This window comes from Phyllobates terribilis, unplaced genomic scaffold (assembly GCF_046119375.1).
Source record: "Phyllobates terribilis strain yellow unplaced genomic scaffold, ASM4611937v1 Scaffold_13__5_contigs__length_258822181, whole genome shotgun sequence".
In the NCBI taxonomy this organism is placed as follows: domain Eukaryota; kingdom Metazoa; phylum Chordata; class Amphibia; order Anura; family Dendrobatidae; genus Phyllobates; species Phyllobates terribilis.
The window spans coordinates 122,105,696-122,123,143 of record NW_027362773.1 but is presented as its reverse complement, the minus strand read 5'-3'; the positions used below and the strand labels follow the sequence as shown (position 1 = coordinate 122,123,143).

At 40.6% G+C, this 17,448-nt stretch overlaps 1 protein-coding gene across 3 annotated transcripts in view; it reads left to right on the top strand.

Moving 5' to 3' along the window:
* POLA2 (DNA polymerase alpha 2, accessory subunit) overlaps window positions 1–17,448 on the top strand; it is a 70,398-nt gene that overhangs the window by 50,737 nt on the left and 2,213 nt on the right. For all 3 annotated transcript variants that reach the window (XM_073658572.1, XM_073658571.1, XM_073658570.1), the window contains exons 12-18: window positions 11,738–11,862; window positions 11,949–11,987; window positions 12,856–12,929; window positions 13,353–13,461; window positions 14,921–15,027; window positions 15,199–15,258; window positions 15,490–15,616. In XM_073658572.1, coding sequence (XP_073514673.1) covers window positions 11,738–11,862; window positions 11,949–11,987; window positions 12,856–12,929; window positions 13,353–13,461; window positions 14,921–15,027; window positions 15,199–15,258; window positions 15,490–15,616 — 641 coding nt within the window. The remainder of the gene's footprint in view (window positions 1–11,737; window positions 11,863–11,948; window positions 11,988–12,855; window positions 12,930–13,352; window positions 13,462–14,920; window positions 15,028–15,198; window positions 15,259–15,489; window positions 15,617–17,448) is intronic.

Genomic DNA, 17,448 nt, shown 5'->3' with positions numbered 1-17,448 from the left:
AAATTCTTTTGTAACGTTGGCCAGATCTGTACCTTGCCACAATTCTGTCTCTGAGCTCCATGGGCAGTTCCTTTGAGCTCATGATTCTCATTTGGTCTGACATGCACTGTGAGCTGTGAGGTCTTATATAGACAGGTGTGTGCCTTTCCAAATCAAGTCCTATCAGTTTAATTAAACACAGCTGGACTCCAATGAAGGAGTAGAACCATCTCAAGGAGGATCACAAGGAAATGGACAGCATGTGACTTAAATATGAGTGTCTGAGCAAAGGGTCTGAATACTTATGACCATGTGATATTTCAGTTTTTCTTTTTTAATAAATTTGCAAAAATGTCTACATTTCTGTTTTTTCCAGTCAGGATGGGGTGCAGAGTGTACTTTAATGAGAAAAAAATTAACTTTTTAGAATTTAGCAAATGGCTGCATTGAAACAAAATGAAAAAATGTAAAGGGGTCTGAATACTTTCTGTACCCACTGTAGGTGGAAAGGTTTAGCTGTGATAAGACAAGGTTGGTTGTGTGTTTTTTTTTCTAAATACATATTGTGATTATTTTTATCATATGGTCAAATTCAGTTTATAGTGTGAATTTTAGTATCAATTTATAAGCAATTTATTTCCTTTTGCATTTATAACTTATATTGTACCTCCGTTTACATCGATGGTAATCGTTTACGTCCGTACCTGATCCATTGTGGGACTTGCAGTATGATTCTCCAATTTTGGATACTTGGGTGTTTCATAAAAAGCAATTTACCTTGCTGACAGTCACTGTAATTATGAATAAACTATGGACACAGTTGGCTAAATCTAATAACTGCGTCCAGTCATAGTGCAGTGGTGCTATTATGTGACACTTCCGTAACTTTCATTATAGAAGAAAGCAGCTACTGCCATCTCCATTTCCTTTTTCAGCTAAATAGAGACCATTACTGCCTGCGCTCAGCAATTTCATACCGGAGAGAATAATGTAGCGTTGTCCTGTGATTCAATTGTATCAGTGCCCGGATGTTATGGGTCATGTTTATTCCCATAAATGGCATCATATACAGTGGGGAAAATAAGTATTTGACACACTGCTGATTTTGCAAGTTTTCCCACCTACAAAGAATGGAGAGATCTGTAATTTTTATCGTAGGTACACTTCACCTGTGAGAGACAAAATCTAAAAAAAATCCAGAAAATCATTGTATGATTTTTAAATAATTAAATTGCATTTTATTGCATGAAATAAGTATTTGATCACTTACCAACCAGCAAGAATTCTGGCTCACAGAGCTGTTAGGTTTTCTTTAAGAAGCCCTCCTACTCTGCACTCATTACCTGTTTGAACTCGTTACCTGTATGAAAGACACCTGTCCACACACTCAATCACACTCCAAACTCTCCCCCGTCGGCAAGACCAAAGAGCTGTCTAAGGACACCAGGGACAAAATTGTAGACCTGCACAAGGCTGTGAATGGGCTACAGAACAATAGGCAAGCAGCTTGGAGAGAAGGCAACAACTGTTGGCGCAATTTTTAGAAAATCGAATAAACACAAGATGACTGTCAATCTTCCTCTGTCTGGGGCTCCATGTAAGATCTCGCCTCGTGGGGTAAGGATGATTCTGAGAAAGGTCATGAATCAGCCCAGAACTACACGAGAGGACCTGGTCAATGACCTGAAGAGAGCTGGGACCAGTCTCAAACATTACCGTTAGTAACACACTACGCCATCATGGATTAAAATTCTGCAGGGCACGCAAGGCCCCCTTGCTCACTCCAGCACATGTCCAGGCCCGTTTGTAGTTCACCAATGGCCATCTGGATTGTCCGGGGAGGCATGGGAGAAGGTCAAGTGGTCAGATGAGACCAAAATAGAACTTTTTGGTATCCACTCCACTCACGTGTTTGGAGGAGGAAGAAGGATGAGTACAATCCCAAGAACACTGTCCCAGCTGTGAAGCATGGTGGGGGAAACCTACCATACTTTGGGGGTGCTTTTCTGCAAAGAGGACAGGGCGACTGCACCGTATTGATGGATGGATGGGGTCATGTATCGCAAGATTTTGGCCAACAACCTCCTTCCCTCAGTAAGAGCATTGAAGATGGGTCGTGACTGGGTCTTCCAGCATGACAATGACCCGAAACACACAGCCAGGACAACTGAGGAGTGGCTCCGTAAGAAGAATTTCAAGGTCTTGGAGTGGCCTAGCCAGTCTCCAGCCCTGAACCTAATAGAAAATCTTTGCAGGAAGATGAAACTCAATGTTGCCCAGTGACAGCCCCAAAACCTGAAAGATCTGGAGAAGATCTGTATGGAGGAGTGGGCCGAAATCCCTGCTGCAGTGTGTGCAAACCTGGTCAAGAACTACAGGAAACATCTGACCTCTGTAATTGCAAATAAAGGTTTCTGTACCAAATATTAAGATCTGGTTTTCTGTTGTATCAAATACTTATTTCATGAAATAAAATGCAAATTAATTATGTAAAAATCATAAAATGTGATTTTCTAGTTTTTATTTTTAGATTCTGTCTCAGAAGTAAAGTATACGTATGATAAAAAATTACAGACTTCTCCGTTCTTTGTAGGTAGGAAAACTTGCAAAATCAGCAGTGTATCAAATACTACTTTTCCCCACTGTACCATCTTTCCCATAAACGTCTTATGTTTATGGGAATCCAGGAGACCAATAATCCCGGTCTGACTCGAAAAGCCAATACTTATTGTATACAGCTTGTTCACACAATGCGTTTTTGCTACATTTGCGGGATAAAAAAATGCAACCTGTATCGGCAAAGTGAATGAAACTTCTAAAATATCATGAACATGCTGCTTATTTTTTTTTTCCTTGCAGATGTGAATCAGTTTCATCTGTGCAGCGTCTCAATTTACTTTTTGTTTTTGCAGCATTTTTCATCAATTCTGATGAATAAGGGAAAAATGTTGCGTGTTTTATGCAACGTTTTTCCTGCTGCAAATACTGAACATGTTCACATATATATAGGGGCACCGTTTTCGAAGGCTTTTTTTGGGGGGGCTAAAAGTCATTTTTGTTTTGTTTATTTGCAATAGGGTTGTATAAAAAAAAATATTTTCATTTACATTTTAAAAATCACAAAAGGGAAAATGGGCCCGATGCAAAAATTTGGGCACCCTTGGAGATTTGTGTGCTCAGATAACTTTGATCAAGATTTCAGACCTTAATTAGCCTGTTAGGGTTATGGCTTGTTCACTATCATCGTTGGGAAAGGGCCAGGTGATGCAAATTTCCAAGCTTTATAAAAACCTGGCCTCCTCTAACCGTGTGCCAAAAAATAGCAGCCATGGGCTAAGCAGCTGCCTAGCACTCTGGAAAATGGTGGAGGCTCACAAAGCAGAAGAAGGTATAAGAAGATAGCAAAGCGTTTTCAAGTTGCCCTTTCCTTAGATCAAAATGTAATTAAGAAATGGCCATTAACAGAAATAGTGGAGGTCAAGATGAGGTCTGGAAGACCAAGAAAAATTTCAGTGAGAACTGCTCGTAGGATTGCTAGAGGCAAATCAGAACCTCCACTTAACTGCAAAAGACCTTAAGAAAGATTTAGCAGCGTCTGAAATTGTAATACATTGTTCTACTGTTAAGAGACACCTGCACAAATAAGGCCTTCATGGAAAAGTCATCAGAAGAAAACATCTCTTGCATCCTCATCATAAAATTCCGCGCCAGAAGTATGCAAAAGAACATCTAAATGGAAACAAGTCTTGTGCACCGATGAGGTTACAATAGAACTCTTTGGCGACAGTGACAAAGGTATGTGTGAGATAAAAGGGCACAGAATTTCAGGAAAAGAACATCTCGCCAACCATTAAGCATGGGGGTGGATCAATCATGCTTTGGGGTTGTGTTGCAGCCAATGGCACTAGGAACTTTTCATGGGTAGAGGGAAGAATGTATTCAATGCAATTTCAACAAATTATTGATGCAAACATAACACCATCTGTAAAAAAGCTGAAGTTGAAAAGAGGATGGCTTCTACAAATGGATAATGATGCTAAACACATGTCAAAATCCACAATAGACGACCTCAAAAGGCACAAGATGAAGGTTTTACAATGGCCCTCACAGTCCTCTGATCTAAACATCATTGAAAATCTGTGGCTAGACCTCAAAATAGCAGTGCATGCAAGACGACCCAGGAATCTCCCCGAACTGGAAGGATTTTGAAAGGAAAAATGGAAGAAATCCCTCAAACAAGAATAAAGCGCTTGTCTGGCTACAAAAAAGTGTTTGTAAGCTGTGATACTTAACTTTAGGCCTTTTAGAGATCATTTCATCTTCAACTTGCTTAACTGTTCACAATAACAGTAGTTTTGACCAGGGGTGACCAAACTTTTACATGCCACTGTATCTCAGGGAGAGCAAAAGGATCTGCAGTGTGAAATCAGACATCCTGGATGCTAAACACTCCCAACAAATATCTGTCCAGGGACCCCAGACACCTCAGACTGTTGGCCAAGTCCTTCGCTATCGGAGGTTTTGGCCATCGCTAGTCTTATTTGTATGGGGGAACTTAACGCGCTTGGGTTCTTTTTAGAGTTTGCTCACGACACAATGAGTAATCCTTATCTTTTCCGGAATTATCTTGGAAACCGATTTATCACTAAACCCTTTAAAGTTCAACTTTTGATTTGGGGGTAAATCTGCTTCGAAGATCATTCAGCAGAAAGATGAGGTTACTGAGGATACATTCAGCAGAATGAGTTAAGTTATACCTGTCAACAGGGCTGTGGAGTCGGTAAGCCAAACCTGCGACTCCGACTCCTTAATTTCCCTTACTCCGACTCCACGACTCCGACATATATTGCTTATATTTAAGTGAAAAATTTATTGTAGTACAATGTGAACATCAGACATTTAATCATTTTTATGATACAATAATCAACATATTTAGATAGAATATAATATATATTTATTGGAATACAACTTTAGAACACAAAAAACTGCAATAAATTGTAAATATTTAATACACTATGTAATATCGATTATATATACATACATACACATATATAGACTATGTAATAAACTATGTAAGTGGCAAAAAGCAGTTTTCAACAAAAACATACTACATTTGTGCAGTCTATGAATTTGTTCTAAGAAATAGAATTGCCTCCATCAGATCCTCCTTCATAGAGGACCTCAAATCTGACCTAATAATTTTAAGGCTAGAGAACAACCTCTCTGCACTAACTTGGGTTGGAGGCAAAGCCGCAACCACATGGGCAACATCTTTAACAATTTCCGGGTATAAAGGAATTGCCTCATGCACAGTCAGTTTTGATGAACGGTTGAATTTTTCTATTTCTTTGAGAGCAAGTGAAACATTTTGCTGAAATATGGTCAATCTGCTTGCTATAGGAGACGGAGTGAAATCTTTTTCGTTGCGCAAACGCTTTTCCTGCTCCATGTCATCCAATTACTTGTTTATTGAAAGTTTAAATATGCTTTAAGAAGTAATTACCTTAATCTTGTTATCCTGTTCACTCTAGCAATTCTTCTGAGATGAGTGCAGGCCTTCCTTCTTTCTGAGTGTGTTTACTTTTTACCTTTGTCTGTAGAGGAGGACCTTCACTGGTGCTGGAGTGCAGCACTGACTTATCTCAGCTAAGACAAAGTCTAGATCCTCAGGCTACATTCACACCATGGGTGTAGCCAGGATCAAAACTAGGGGGGGCAGAACCTCATACTGCACACCTCAGCTGCTGCAGAACCTCATACTGCCCACCCCTACACTTGAAAATAAAGCCTGCACCTTAAGAAGATGTGGTGAATGCAGTCTATTTATTCCAACTATCAATTGATGTTGATGTGTTACTGAAGACGAGCATTGCCTGTCCTGGGCGTCCTTTTGGGCAGCTATGAGGTGTACCTGACTGGTGCTAAAAAAAAAGGAGTGTTAGTCTGTGTGCTACCCGGCTTTCATTCTTTTTGATACAGATAAGATATGGATAGACAGATATGGATAAATGGATGGATAGATAGATGATAGATAGCCATATGGATGGAGGGAGGGATAGAGTGTGATAGACAGTTGACAGCTACAGACAGCAAATAGTACATTGCACATATCGCACATATAGTTCACACACATTGTACAGAGAGCACTTAATAATCACCTACAATATTAGCATTAGTTACCTTCCTGTGGCAGAGATGAGCAGTAGTACTTTCACTTTCTCCAGCTCGGGGCCCAGGAATCGGATCCTGTGCAGGGCAGGCACCCCTCCCCCTCCTATCTCGTGAAGATGGCAGAAGACAGGACAGAGGAGGGGATATTGCCCCCTGCAGTCTGGAGCCAGTGCAGGACGGGAGCACTGCAGCATACAAGTGAGTTTTGATAGGTGCGTGCCCCTGCTTCTAGGGGAGGGGGGGGCAGCTGCCCCTCGCTGGCTACGGCCATGATTCACACACAGCGTTTTTGCGGATCCGTAGTTTGTTCGGCGTTTTTCTAATCTGTTTTTGCTATTGAAAACATTATCTATGAGCTCAAAAACCTTTCAGGTGATGCGGTTTTTTAAAAAGCTGATCTGCTTTTGCAGCTGAAAAACGTATCCTCAAACGCAGCAAAAACGCTGTGTGTGAATGTAGCCTTAGATCAGGAATAGAACAGCCATTTATAGGACATTTCATAACTTTCCCAAATTCCTATGAAAAAATATTTCCCACAAACTGCATTGATCTACTGCACCCAATTTATTATATATTTTAGGAGTCGCAGTCGGTCCATTTTATACCGACTCCGACTCCACCAAAATGAGCACCGACTCAGACTCCACAGCCCTGCCTGTCAGTGAGCTGCTCCTGTGGTATACAGACCTGTAGAAACTAAAAGTTCCATCCACTTTTTTGCTAAATAGCATTTTTAGAATGGGATTTTATAAAAAAAAATGCATTTTTTGAAAACAAAGCTATTTTAGCTTTGTCACTTTGCCTAAAAAAATTGAATAAAAAGTAATCTTATAGTCACATGATCCCAAAATTATACCACTAAAAGCCACATTTTATCCCATAAAACAAGCCACACACTGTTCCATGAAACTTCATGTTTGCGGAGTTATCCCGCTTTTGATGAAGTCATGTGCAGATTACAGGTTTTACACACATTTAAAAAAACGAATATGCGTTTTTTAGCTGCATATTTTCCACGGCTTATTCAAGTTTTTGTGGAAAATCTGTGCGCTTATTTATTTATATATTATTCTGTCAATATTTTTTATTCCTTTTTTTTTTTTTTTTTTGTTTCTTCGTTTAAAATACAAGTGTAAAAAATGACAAAAGTATTCCCCAAAACAGTGTCCCTCACCAACCCTCCCTTCCATTTAACTTTAATAAGTTTCGATAAATATGCAATTTATCATTCAGCAGATTATATAACCTTAATTTCCGCAACGTTTAAAAAAGCGTTTTTTTGTGCACGAAAATATACTGAGCAAAATTGCGCAGACTTGTCGTTTTTTTTTTTTTTTTTTTAATAATCCTAGTGTCGGATCAAACACTTTTATGTAAGAAAACAATAGGACAAAAATTGGAGGACCTTTTTTGGAGGAATTTTTTTAGCACTGTTTGACAAGAGAAGGTTGGAAAACTGGTTAGTTTTCCTAGTGTGAATGTGAAAATAAATTATATATATATATATATATATACATATATATATATATACATACATATATATATATACATACATATATATATATATACATATATATATATACATACATATATATATACATACATACATACATACATATATCATGCACAAATTTTTATTTGTTATATTCAGACCAAAATCACTGATGAAACTTGGTCCATTTTGCTCGTAGGTAAAAAAACAAACCCCAAAAATCTGGTGTGAATGAGGCCTTAGGCTGAGTTACCTTAAGTATTCTGTTTCCTTAAATGTGTCGATTTTGTGTTTTTAAAACTTCAATCAAAAGTTCTCGGTCTCCTCCTCTCCTCCAGTGTTCATTACAAGGGGTGTGAGACTTTATACAGGAGGCCATTAAGATCAAGTCAGGTGAAAGGTCCTTGGGCAAAAGCAGCAAAGAAATGAAGGAACATAAGAAGAGCCCACAATAGGTGTCACACCTGATCAAAGCTCCGCAGGTGACAGGTGGGAAATGGAGGAAGTGGCGCTGATCATACAAGGAAAATGCTGCACATTGTATTGCAGGGCAGAGGATGGGGATCTGGGTTAGACAGGAGCCGAAGTGTTATATCAGGAGGTTTAACTGAAAGGTGTTTCCCGGTTTGGGGAAAGCAATAATTTGCACACAAGGATCCAGACTGGTTTATCCACTTATCTGAGGTTACACATGCAGTTTAGATGTAAACTATAGAGGAACCATTGCATAAGTTGCACATTTCCGTATTAAAGCGCCAATACGGCCAAAGTTAAGCATATGGGTTCGATCAAAGAAGCTTATGTGAGCCACAGACCACAACAGGACTTGTTTTAGCAAGTGTGCCAGTGCACATGGTTAATTTTCTACTTGGATTGATGGTCTGCATGTAAAGAATTACAGCATACACCATTCTGGTCCGGTGCAATGTAAAGGCAGCCCCAGCACTCATCTGCAATCCGGGTGAGAGCACACAGTCCGCAATTTGCAGTCTAATTTTTCAATATGGCTGTCTGTAGCCAGCCTGCAAGCCATGTCATTGGGGTATTCACCCCCTTCACCCTCAGAAGCAATTGTTTTAATGGAGAATCCACAGAGTTTTTTTTTTTTTTTTTTTTTTTTCTTTTTTTATTTCAATACACAATAGGAATAAAATTTGAGAACGGAAAAGCCCAAGACTGGGGCCACACCACTGCTTTGGCCACAGAATGGTCGCGTTGCCAAAATCTGCAAGGTGTCGTTGCGCAATGCAAGTCAATAGGATTGCATTAGATACTGCAACTCACAAAAAATCTGGCACGGGTGGACTTGCTTGTCGCAAAATGACCCCATGCATTGCGCTTGGCTGAGTGACCTATTTCATGGCCAACTAATATATTAGGCTGATTGGCCACACACAGGAAGACTTTTTTTTATTTTATAAGGATTGCTGCATTGTGTGGATTGCTCCCTAGCACAGTTGCTTCTCAGGGGTGATACCTCTGTGATATAGGCTGTACGGAGCGGCGCACTTTGGCACAGTGGAAGACCTACGGCTCAATACTACAGCTCTGCAAGGACTCCTCTGCTCAGCCTCTGTCTACCTCACCGTATGGGTCACTCTTAAACTTTCCTCCTTGCACATTTGATAGTTACTGAAGAGAATAGACAGTGGAAACTGAGAAAAATTAGTTTTTTTTTTTTTTTTTTCTAAAAAAAAAAAAAGTGACAGGAAGCGGAGGTTTTCAGTAAACAGACACTTGCATATGTAAGACATTGTGTTTCCAGAAGCCACAGTCTTGTAAATCGACCAGACAGACTAATATGATTAACACTCAAGACAGAGTTAAGAGACTCATTAGAAGTGAAAAAGCTTTTTGTGCAAATGTGTACTAGGACCAAAAATACAGCCAGGTGGTATAGGGATAGGACATGGGGGAAGGTGACTGTAAAATGTTAGTAATAATTAAAGAGGACCTTGCACCAACTTTTTCATATCGAGCACACATGATGAAATCATGGCTGCAGAGGAGGATAAAGGGTGGAGATAGATAGATATTTTTTTATTTTGCCTCTTTGTTCCAGACATATTAGCAATGAAAGTATTTGGCACTTAATGAGTTATCAATTTTCACTGGGAGGTTGAACTACTTCTCCCTGTAGGAGTTGCCATCTGATAACACCCACTTGGCTTAACTAAAGTTAATTGTCAATTGGCTGATTAGTAGGAACACTCTTTTCCTGATTTATTGGCCAGTCAGACAGTGAATAAGCAAAATGATTCGGTACCTTTGGGGTCTCTCGCATCAGTAGGTATATATCTGAGGAGTATGATGAGCGCAGACCTAGGTGAAGGTTATGGAGGCAGATGCAGGAAAGCCGAGCTGCAGGCGGCCACCAGTCTCCTGATAATTGTCCGGCTCTGTCCCGCCGGCCGCTTCTTGTGCCTGCGAGTCAAACACCTGCGCGGTCGGATTTCTCTGGGATCCCTACAAGATGCAGCTTGTGAATGACGTCAACTTTCAGTTCTGGTAACAGGATAAAACTGATGTCATTTCATATGTAGTCCCACACTCAGATGAAGTCTTCTGCTTTTTAACCTTTTAAGATAAACTATAAGAAAACCGGAAGTATTTATTCCACCCGCCCTAAAGGGACAAACGGCTAATTATTATTTTTTCATTACTTAAACAAATATTTCCAGTTGCAGATATTCATGAACTTGTGGTGGTGGTGGTGATGGGGGGGTTAAAAGTTAGTGACTCATTTAAAGCATATTTCAGCCATTATTACTACCCTATAAAGCAATGCAGGCAGTGTGCGCTCTTGTGTGCCACTACCTCTGCCGGGACTCATTACTATCCCCTATATGAGAATGACAGTAATGGAAGACGGGAACCACAATATAAGGCCTCCTTCACACGTCCCTGTTTCCCAGTACGTGGGGTATCCATTTTTTTTTCACGGATACAACATGTACTCATGATCTATAAGAAAAAGAGAAGTCCTCCAATGATATCCAAAAATTTGGATAAAAATTATAAATACATTTTATTAGGACATAATTAAAATAGAAACATACTGGTCACCATGAGACATCCAAACATTTGTTTTTTTGCTGCTGTTTTTTTTTTTTTCCCCAGCACTTGGATTGAAAATATTGTTGAGTGAATGAGCCCTAAAAGTAAAAGGCTGTGCACCAGAATATATACAATTAAAAACATCATGTCTGAAGGGATACTTAAGTCCCTTTGATCAATTAAAAGTGAAATATGGGTTGACAAATAAACAATTCTATAAATCTCTTCAGTTCAGACATTCTTTTAATGCACAGTTAAAATTAACTCCCTTTCAGGTAGAAAATACTTTTTTATTAAGTTAGTATTGGAAAAGGGAAATACTAAAGGTTGCATTTCTGATATTTATAGAATCCTTCTTGATACTTATTTTTAAAAAATCCCTTCCCCGGCTAAACAAAAATGGGAGTAAGATATGCGCTCGAGTTCAGAGGATCAATGGAGCTCTGTATTAGAACTGGTACCCCAACTATGTTTAAATGAGGCACAGAGTTTTTCCCAGATTATATTAATACATAGGAACCTAGGTGTCTTACACTTCCTATGTAGTATAGGATATCTGTCTGATTTTGAATGTCCGAGATGTAAAATGGATGGTGCGGGTCTACTACATATGCTATGGGAATGCTGGGAGTAGGGAAAATACTGCAATGGAGTCTCGTCTATTAGAAAGAGGGTATATAAAATTGATATTCCACCAGATCCTAAAAAATGCTTATTGGGCACATTAGAAGATGATAATGACTCTAATGACATTTAGTGGGTGCACAGCCCTTTTTTTTTTTTTTTTTTTTTTAAGGCTGTGCACCCACTAAATGTCATTAGAGTGCTATCTACATATACATGGATTCTAAATAATGGATGGTGGTATGGATTCGTGAATAATGTCTTATTTATATTGCATAATTTTCTTTTATTTTTTTTTACATACTAAGTTGCTGGTAAGTTTAATTGTTGCAATGTAGCTGGCTTGGATATTGGGGCCCCCCGCCACCTGCAACAATAATCTTTATAATCTTCCTCCTATGTTCTTCTGTGCAGACTGCGCCCAGCAGATGATAATTGCAGCCTGTGGACCGTTCACCACATCGGACACCATCACTTATGATGCCCTGAAGGATCTGGTGGATGTTATTAATAGAGACCGTCCAGATGTCTGCATTCTGGTGAGATCCGAGGACAGGCCACAGAGCCGGCAATTAAATATAAATCCGTAGGACTGTGACATCTTGCATGTTTTCTGTCTTTGCAGCTCGGACCCTTTTTGGATTCAAAGCATCAACAGGTTGAGGTAAAAGCTTCATTATCATACATGACGAATACAGTACTATTATACTCAAACGCATTTAGCTCAGTTTTTTTGGGAGGGGGGTCAAGAACCAGACCAGGTAAGAATTTGTAAAAGAGGAAAAGTTTTACGCCCTGTGGCTGCAAGGAAAAGAGAAGTCAACTTTAGGATTACTCTCACAAGTTTTCTTATGTGCAGTTTAAAGTAAAACTAAAAACACATAAGTAAATTAACTTGTATATAATTGCCGTTTAAGTGCCCCTAAAGGGGTTATTCAGCCTTAAGTTTTTTTTTTTTTGTTTTTCAGAAGCATAGTTTATCCTAAAAGATAAGAAATGGAAGCATACTTTCTTCCAGTCTTCACCCTGGATCCATCGCAGGTCTCTCTACTGCGCTGTCCATGATGTCACGGAATCGCTGATGCCTGCGATTGCCTGCAGCAGTTAGGTGACAAGAGCATTGTCTGATCTAGGCTCTTTAACCGCTGCTGCCATTCACACGCTTTAGCTATTCTGTGATATCCGGACAGGGCAGTCATGGCTTCTGATGCCGACGACTGGAGCCAGAGAGGTGACAGGAGGTGACTATGCCATTTGTTACTTGCCTAAAAAGAAAAAAAATTTAATGAAGAACAACATCAAATTCCCGGGTGTAAACTGATCTTTGGATTAATAATATATAGTAAAATTTAGTTTTTAGACTGTTTTAGCTGGGTGCAAGTCACTGCCGAAAATAACTTCCCAGATGAGCTTCCATCACCTTGGAGAACCCATCATGGAGCGGTTTTCTTTTGTCCTCGTCTTAGAGTTCTACAGAAAGTGGAAACATTACAGTAGATTATATGCACTGAACCATTTTTCCTTGTTTTCAGAACTTGCAGCTGACTGTGACGTTCGAAGAAGTGTTTAAATCTTGCTTGAAAATGATCATCGAAGGCACGAGGCAGTAAGTGATGCTGCAAACTGGATGCTCTGTTTATGGAGAAGTTACAGGGAACCTGTCACCTGATTCATGGTGCCCAAACCGCTGGCAGCATTCATCAGATCCTGGCTGCACTATTGCAGCCAGGTATATTATTCTGAAATGTGTTGGCATTTCAGAGAAAATATACTTTAAAGATCTGAGGACCAAAACCAGAGCCCAGACTAGTCTGGCGGCGCTGCAGATGATTAACAGGTCTCTTGCAAGGTGAGAGACCTGTCAATCAACCTCTTGCAGCGCCGGCTGGGGCGGTGCCAGATCTGTAAATGACATGTTCTGTATTTTCACTATAGACCACACAGACTGTAGGAATCATCAGTAATTCTGTTCTCATTTGTGGCCATAATTAATTGTTTTCTGTTAATTCTGCGTCACTTATTTCTTCAGATCTGGCTCCCATTTGGTGTTTGTCCCCTCCATCAGAGATGTTCACCATGACGCCGTCTATCCCCAGCCTCCGTTTAGCTGCTATGAAGCTGCCAAGGACGATAAGCAGGTGAAATCCTAATCCGATTGCATTAACAATATAAGAAATAAAAATAAACTGTGCCAAACATCCTTTTTTTTTTTTATAGAGTAAAAGAAAATCGTAGAAATTATATAGTAAATCGGACTGCAGTACACGGATTGGCCGGCGGCTCTTTTGACCCGAGCATGACCATTGCATGGAAATACATGTAGCTGTTCTGCCCGAGTCGGAAGAGCTGCCAATCAGTCCGTGCACTAGATCTCGGTCCAATTTGTACGGCCATCTGACTGCGCCCTTAGGGAATATTTGCATGATTTTTTTTTTTTAAATCTGAAGCACTTTTGTAAACAATCTGTTATTTCATACAGTGTAATGGCCCCACATGGCGCTCCGTGCGGCGTAAGGGGCCCCACATAAAAAAAAAATATATATATATAACTACTCCCCTCTGGCTGTTCCCCCGCTATTCCTTTCTCTTCGTATATCAGTCCAACCTGTGGGCACTTGAGCCATCTCCTCAGCACTAGCGCCGCTACCCTCCTTCGCACGCGTGTGGCCTGATGGGACGGCGCACGTGCAGAGGAGTGCCGGCGGAGATAGTGCGTGTGCTCACCGGGAGGCTTTGCGTGCCCCCTCTGGCATGCATTCCATAGATTTGCCACCACTAGTATAGAGAGTCCTCATACTGGAGCTGTAAACCCTTGAAGGGTCCGCTCACTTCTTTTAACCACTTGGCGTTTTGGGAACCCTGAAGCAGTTAAAAGATGTTTGAAAGCCTGAACAGTCCAGTAAGGCCCGGGAGATTTCTGGAAGTCACCAAACTGTATGTTTTATTCTCACCATCCGTAAACTGCATCCCAGAATCTTCTAGCTTGAAGTGGTTTCTGCAAAATTGTGCCAAAAAATAACATTTCTCTCACGTAAATCAAGGCCCTGTATAGCCCCACTGGTGAAAAGGATTTAAAAAAAAAAAAAGAACAGTTACCATACAACTTCTGAAATGTGGAGAAGCAAAAATCACCCCAAAACAAGTCATAAATGCATTTTCGACCTTGGTCATTAAGGGGTTAGACGAATCCGTTAACCCACTAGGGTTTTGGACCACAAGAATGTTGTGTTTTGTTTTTTTTTTGTGCCACCATTAATGTAGTAATCTATCCTAGACTCCCAATATAATTTGTGTCTTGGCGCTAATTCTGCACTTGCTGCTGTCTTGGTCTCTGCAGCTGATTCGTACGGAAATGTGTGATTTTTAGATGAGAGCAGAGAAACCACAAAGCGAGAAGTACAAGTCACGTCTGAAAAGGATGTTGTATCTGTGTCATATCTCATGTAGAATACTAACCTCAGGCGGCGAGGAGCGATGCAGCGGGGCTTCCTTTGGTTACACTTGTGTTCATCTTTTAGCTTTTACACTAATTGCAAACATAAAAGTTTTTATTTTTATTAATCCGGTTTCTTTCTTTTTTTTTTTTTTGCTCCCCAGAGAGTTCACTTTGTGGCAGATCCTTGTACCTTATCTGTCAATGGCGTAGCTGTGGGATTTACATCCACAGACTTACTCTTTCACATGGGTGCGGAGGAGATCAGCAGGTACTAGCTCAACAGATCATTTCACCCGACCATCTCCCCAGATTCCTCCTTTGCAATACTTGTTGTCTACAGAAGTACATGCAAGATATAGATATAAATACAATATATAGAATTTATTTTAATTCTATAAGGAATATTGTTTTTTTTTTTTTTTCTCTTTTATAATTGCAGTGGTACTGGAGCGCCAGACAGATTTAGCCGAATTCTCAAGCATATCCTGACTCAGCGGAGGTGAGTGGATAGTTGGAAAAGCAATTTGACCAGATCTAGTGGACTGAGTAATATCTATGGATAAATGTGAACCTTTTGGGGTGTTCCACCATGTCTGCCCCCCCCCTTTTTTTTTTAATTCATATTTAATAAGTAATTAAAGAAGAGCCACCCAACAGCCAGAGAAGATACTGTACAGCTGTAGTGTGGATCGCAGGCTCCCTTATTACCTCCAGTGTTTCTGTTTTTCAGCTACTATCCTTTGTACCCTCCACATGAAGAGATTAATATTGACTATGAAGCGCACTATAACTATGGCATAATGCCCGTCACTCCGGACGTCTTCATTATACCATCAGAGCTCCGGTTTTTCATCAAGGTTAGTTGCCGCTCATAAGGTTTACATGCTTATTTTTTAAAAGAAATGGCCTAAAAATATCCGCTGCATTTGTGCACTCGGAGCCAGACTTTGTCCGTCCGCAAAAAGGTAAGATGCCGGAGCCGCCTGCTATTCACAGGCACTCGTCTGATCCATAAATTGGTCCAAATTAGGGATGAGCGGACCTGTAAAAGTTCGGGTACCAGAACTGAACCTGAGCCCTCTCTCTCCTGTTCGGAGTTTAGCACCTTTTAAGTTCAGGTTTGCTCATCTCTAGTCCAAACCAGGGTGCAGCGCGCTGAAATTCTTTTATATTTTTTACACGTGGACCTAAGGTCTGAAAGGAAAATGACCCCTTGGGGCTAACATTGGTCCGTGTCCGAAAATACTTGCCTAAGGCTATGTGCCCACGATGCAGAAATGTTCAGGATTTTTTCCTGAGCGTTTCTGCATCTCCCTGGCAGAAAAAACGCATGTGGATTGTACATGCGGATTGTACATGCGTTTTTCCTGCCAGGGACATGCGGAAGTGAAGCGGTCTTCACATGCATTCCCGCATGCGGGTTGACAAGCGCTTTCCAAGCGATTTTAGCATCACTTGGAAAGTGCTTGTCAACTTGGTCACACTATATAAATCCATGCAAACAGCATGGATTTATATAGTGTGACCCGAGAGAATGTCAAAAAATAAAAAAAATAATATATAATTACCCTCTGATGGCCTTGCTTCGCTCCGTTCTCCCTTGCCGGCAGCGGTACACTGAAGGACCTGCCGACGTCTGCGTCGCATGACCCGTCACATGACTATGACGTCAGCGCAGGTTCTTCAGTCCATCGCGAACTGCCGGCATGCGAGGAGGAGCGCACCGCGGGCTGCCAGAAGGTAAGTATATATTTATTTTTTATTTTATTATTTTTTTTATTTTTTTTTTTTTACAGGTTCTATGGTACCCAGGTCCAGAGGAGAGTCTCCTCTCCTCTAGACCTGGGTACCATCCGCACATTAGAACACATGGAATGCGCATCTACATATACAGTGATGTTTAGTCCATGCGTTCTAATGCAAGTCAATGGCGGTGAAAACGCAGCACTTCCGCAAAATAATTGGTTGTGCTGCGGATTTTTCCGCAATGATAATCCGCAGCAGAAATTTCCACAGCATGTGCACAGCACATGCGGATTATCATTGGGGAACATGGCAGGCCTTCTACCATGCGTTTTTTAAGCGTTTCTGCAGCGTTTTTGCCGCTGCGGAAACGCTTAAAAAACGCATCGTGGGCACACAGCCTAAGGCCAAATTCGCACGTCCATACATACTCTTTTTTTTTCGCATGCAAAAATGAACTGCTCTCCATCAGTATGCTGGACTCAATTTTTTCCTGTTTTTGGTTCGGATGGCTTCTTGAAAATAAACAGCACATGCACGGTATCTGTTGCTTTCCTTTTTTTTTTTACTTGAATTCTGGGGGTTTGATACACAAATTAGACATGTTTTTGACATGAAAATGCTCATGTACCAAAATTGGTGCGTGTTCCATCCGGGAAAAGAAAAATTGATAGGAAACATTCACCTGTTTTTGATTTTTTTTTTTGCTTATGTATTCTGACTCCCATTTAAAGGGTTAATCCAGATTACAAACTTCTTTCATCTACCTAATTAGTGTAATGAAGTTCAGATCTCTGTTTAGGATCCCAGCTGTGTATTTCAGCCCTGAACAGTGTCTCTGGCTCTGTCCTGCATTACTCCAGAAGCCCATTGTGTGGAATAGAGGCTGTGAAATGCTGATCAGCGGGGGTCCCGGCAGGGGGGACACTTTGTGATCAGGTTAGCA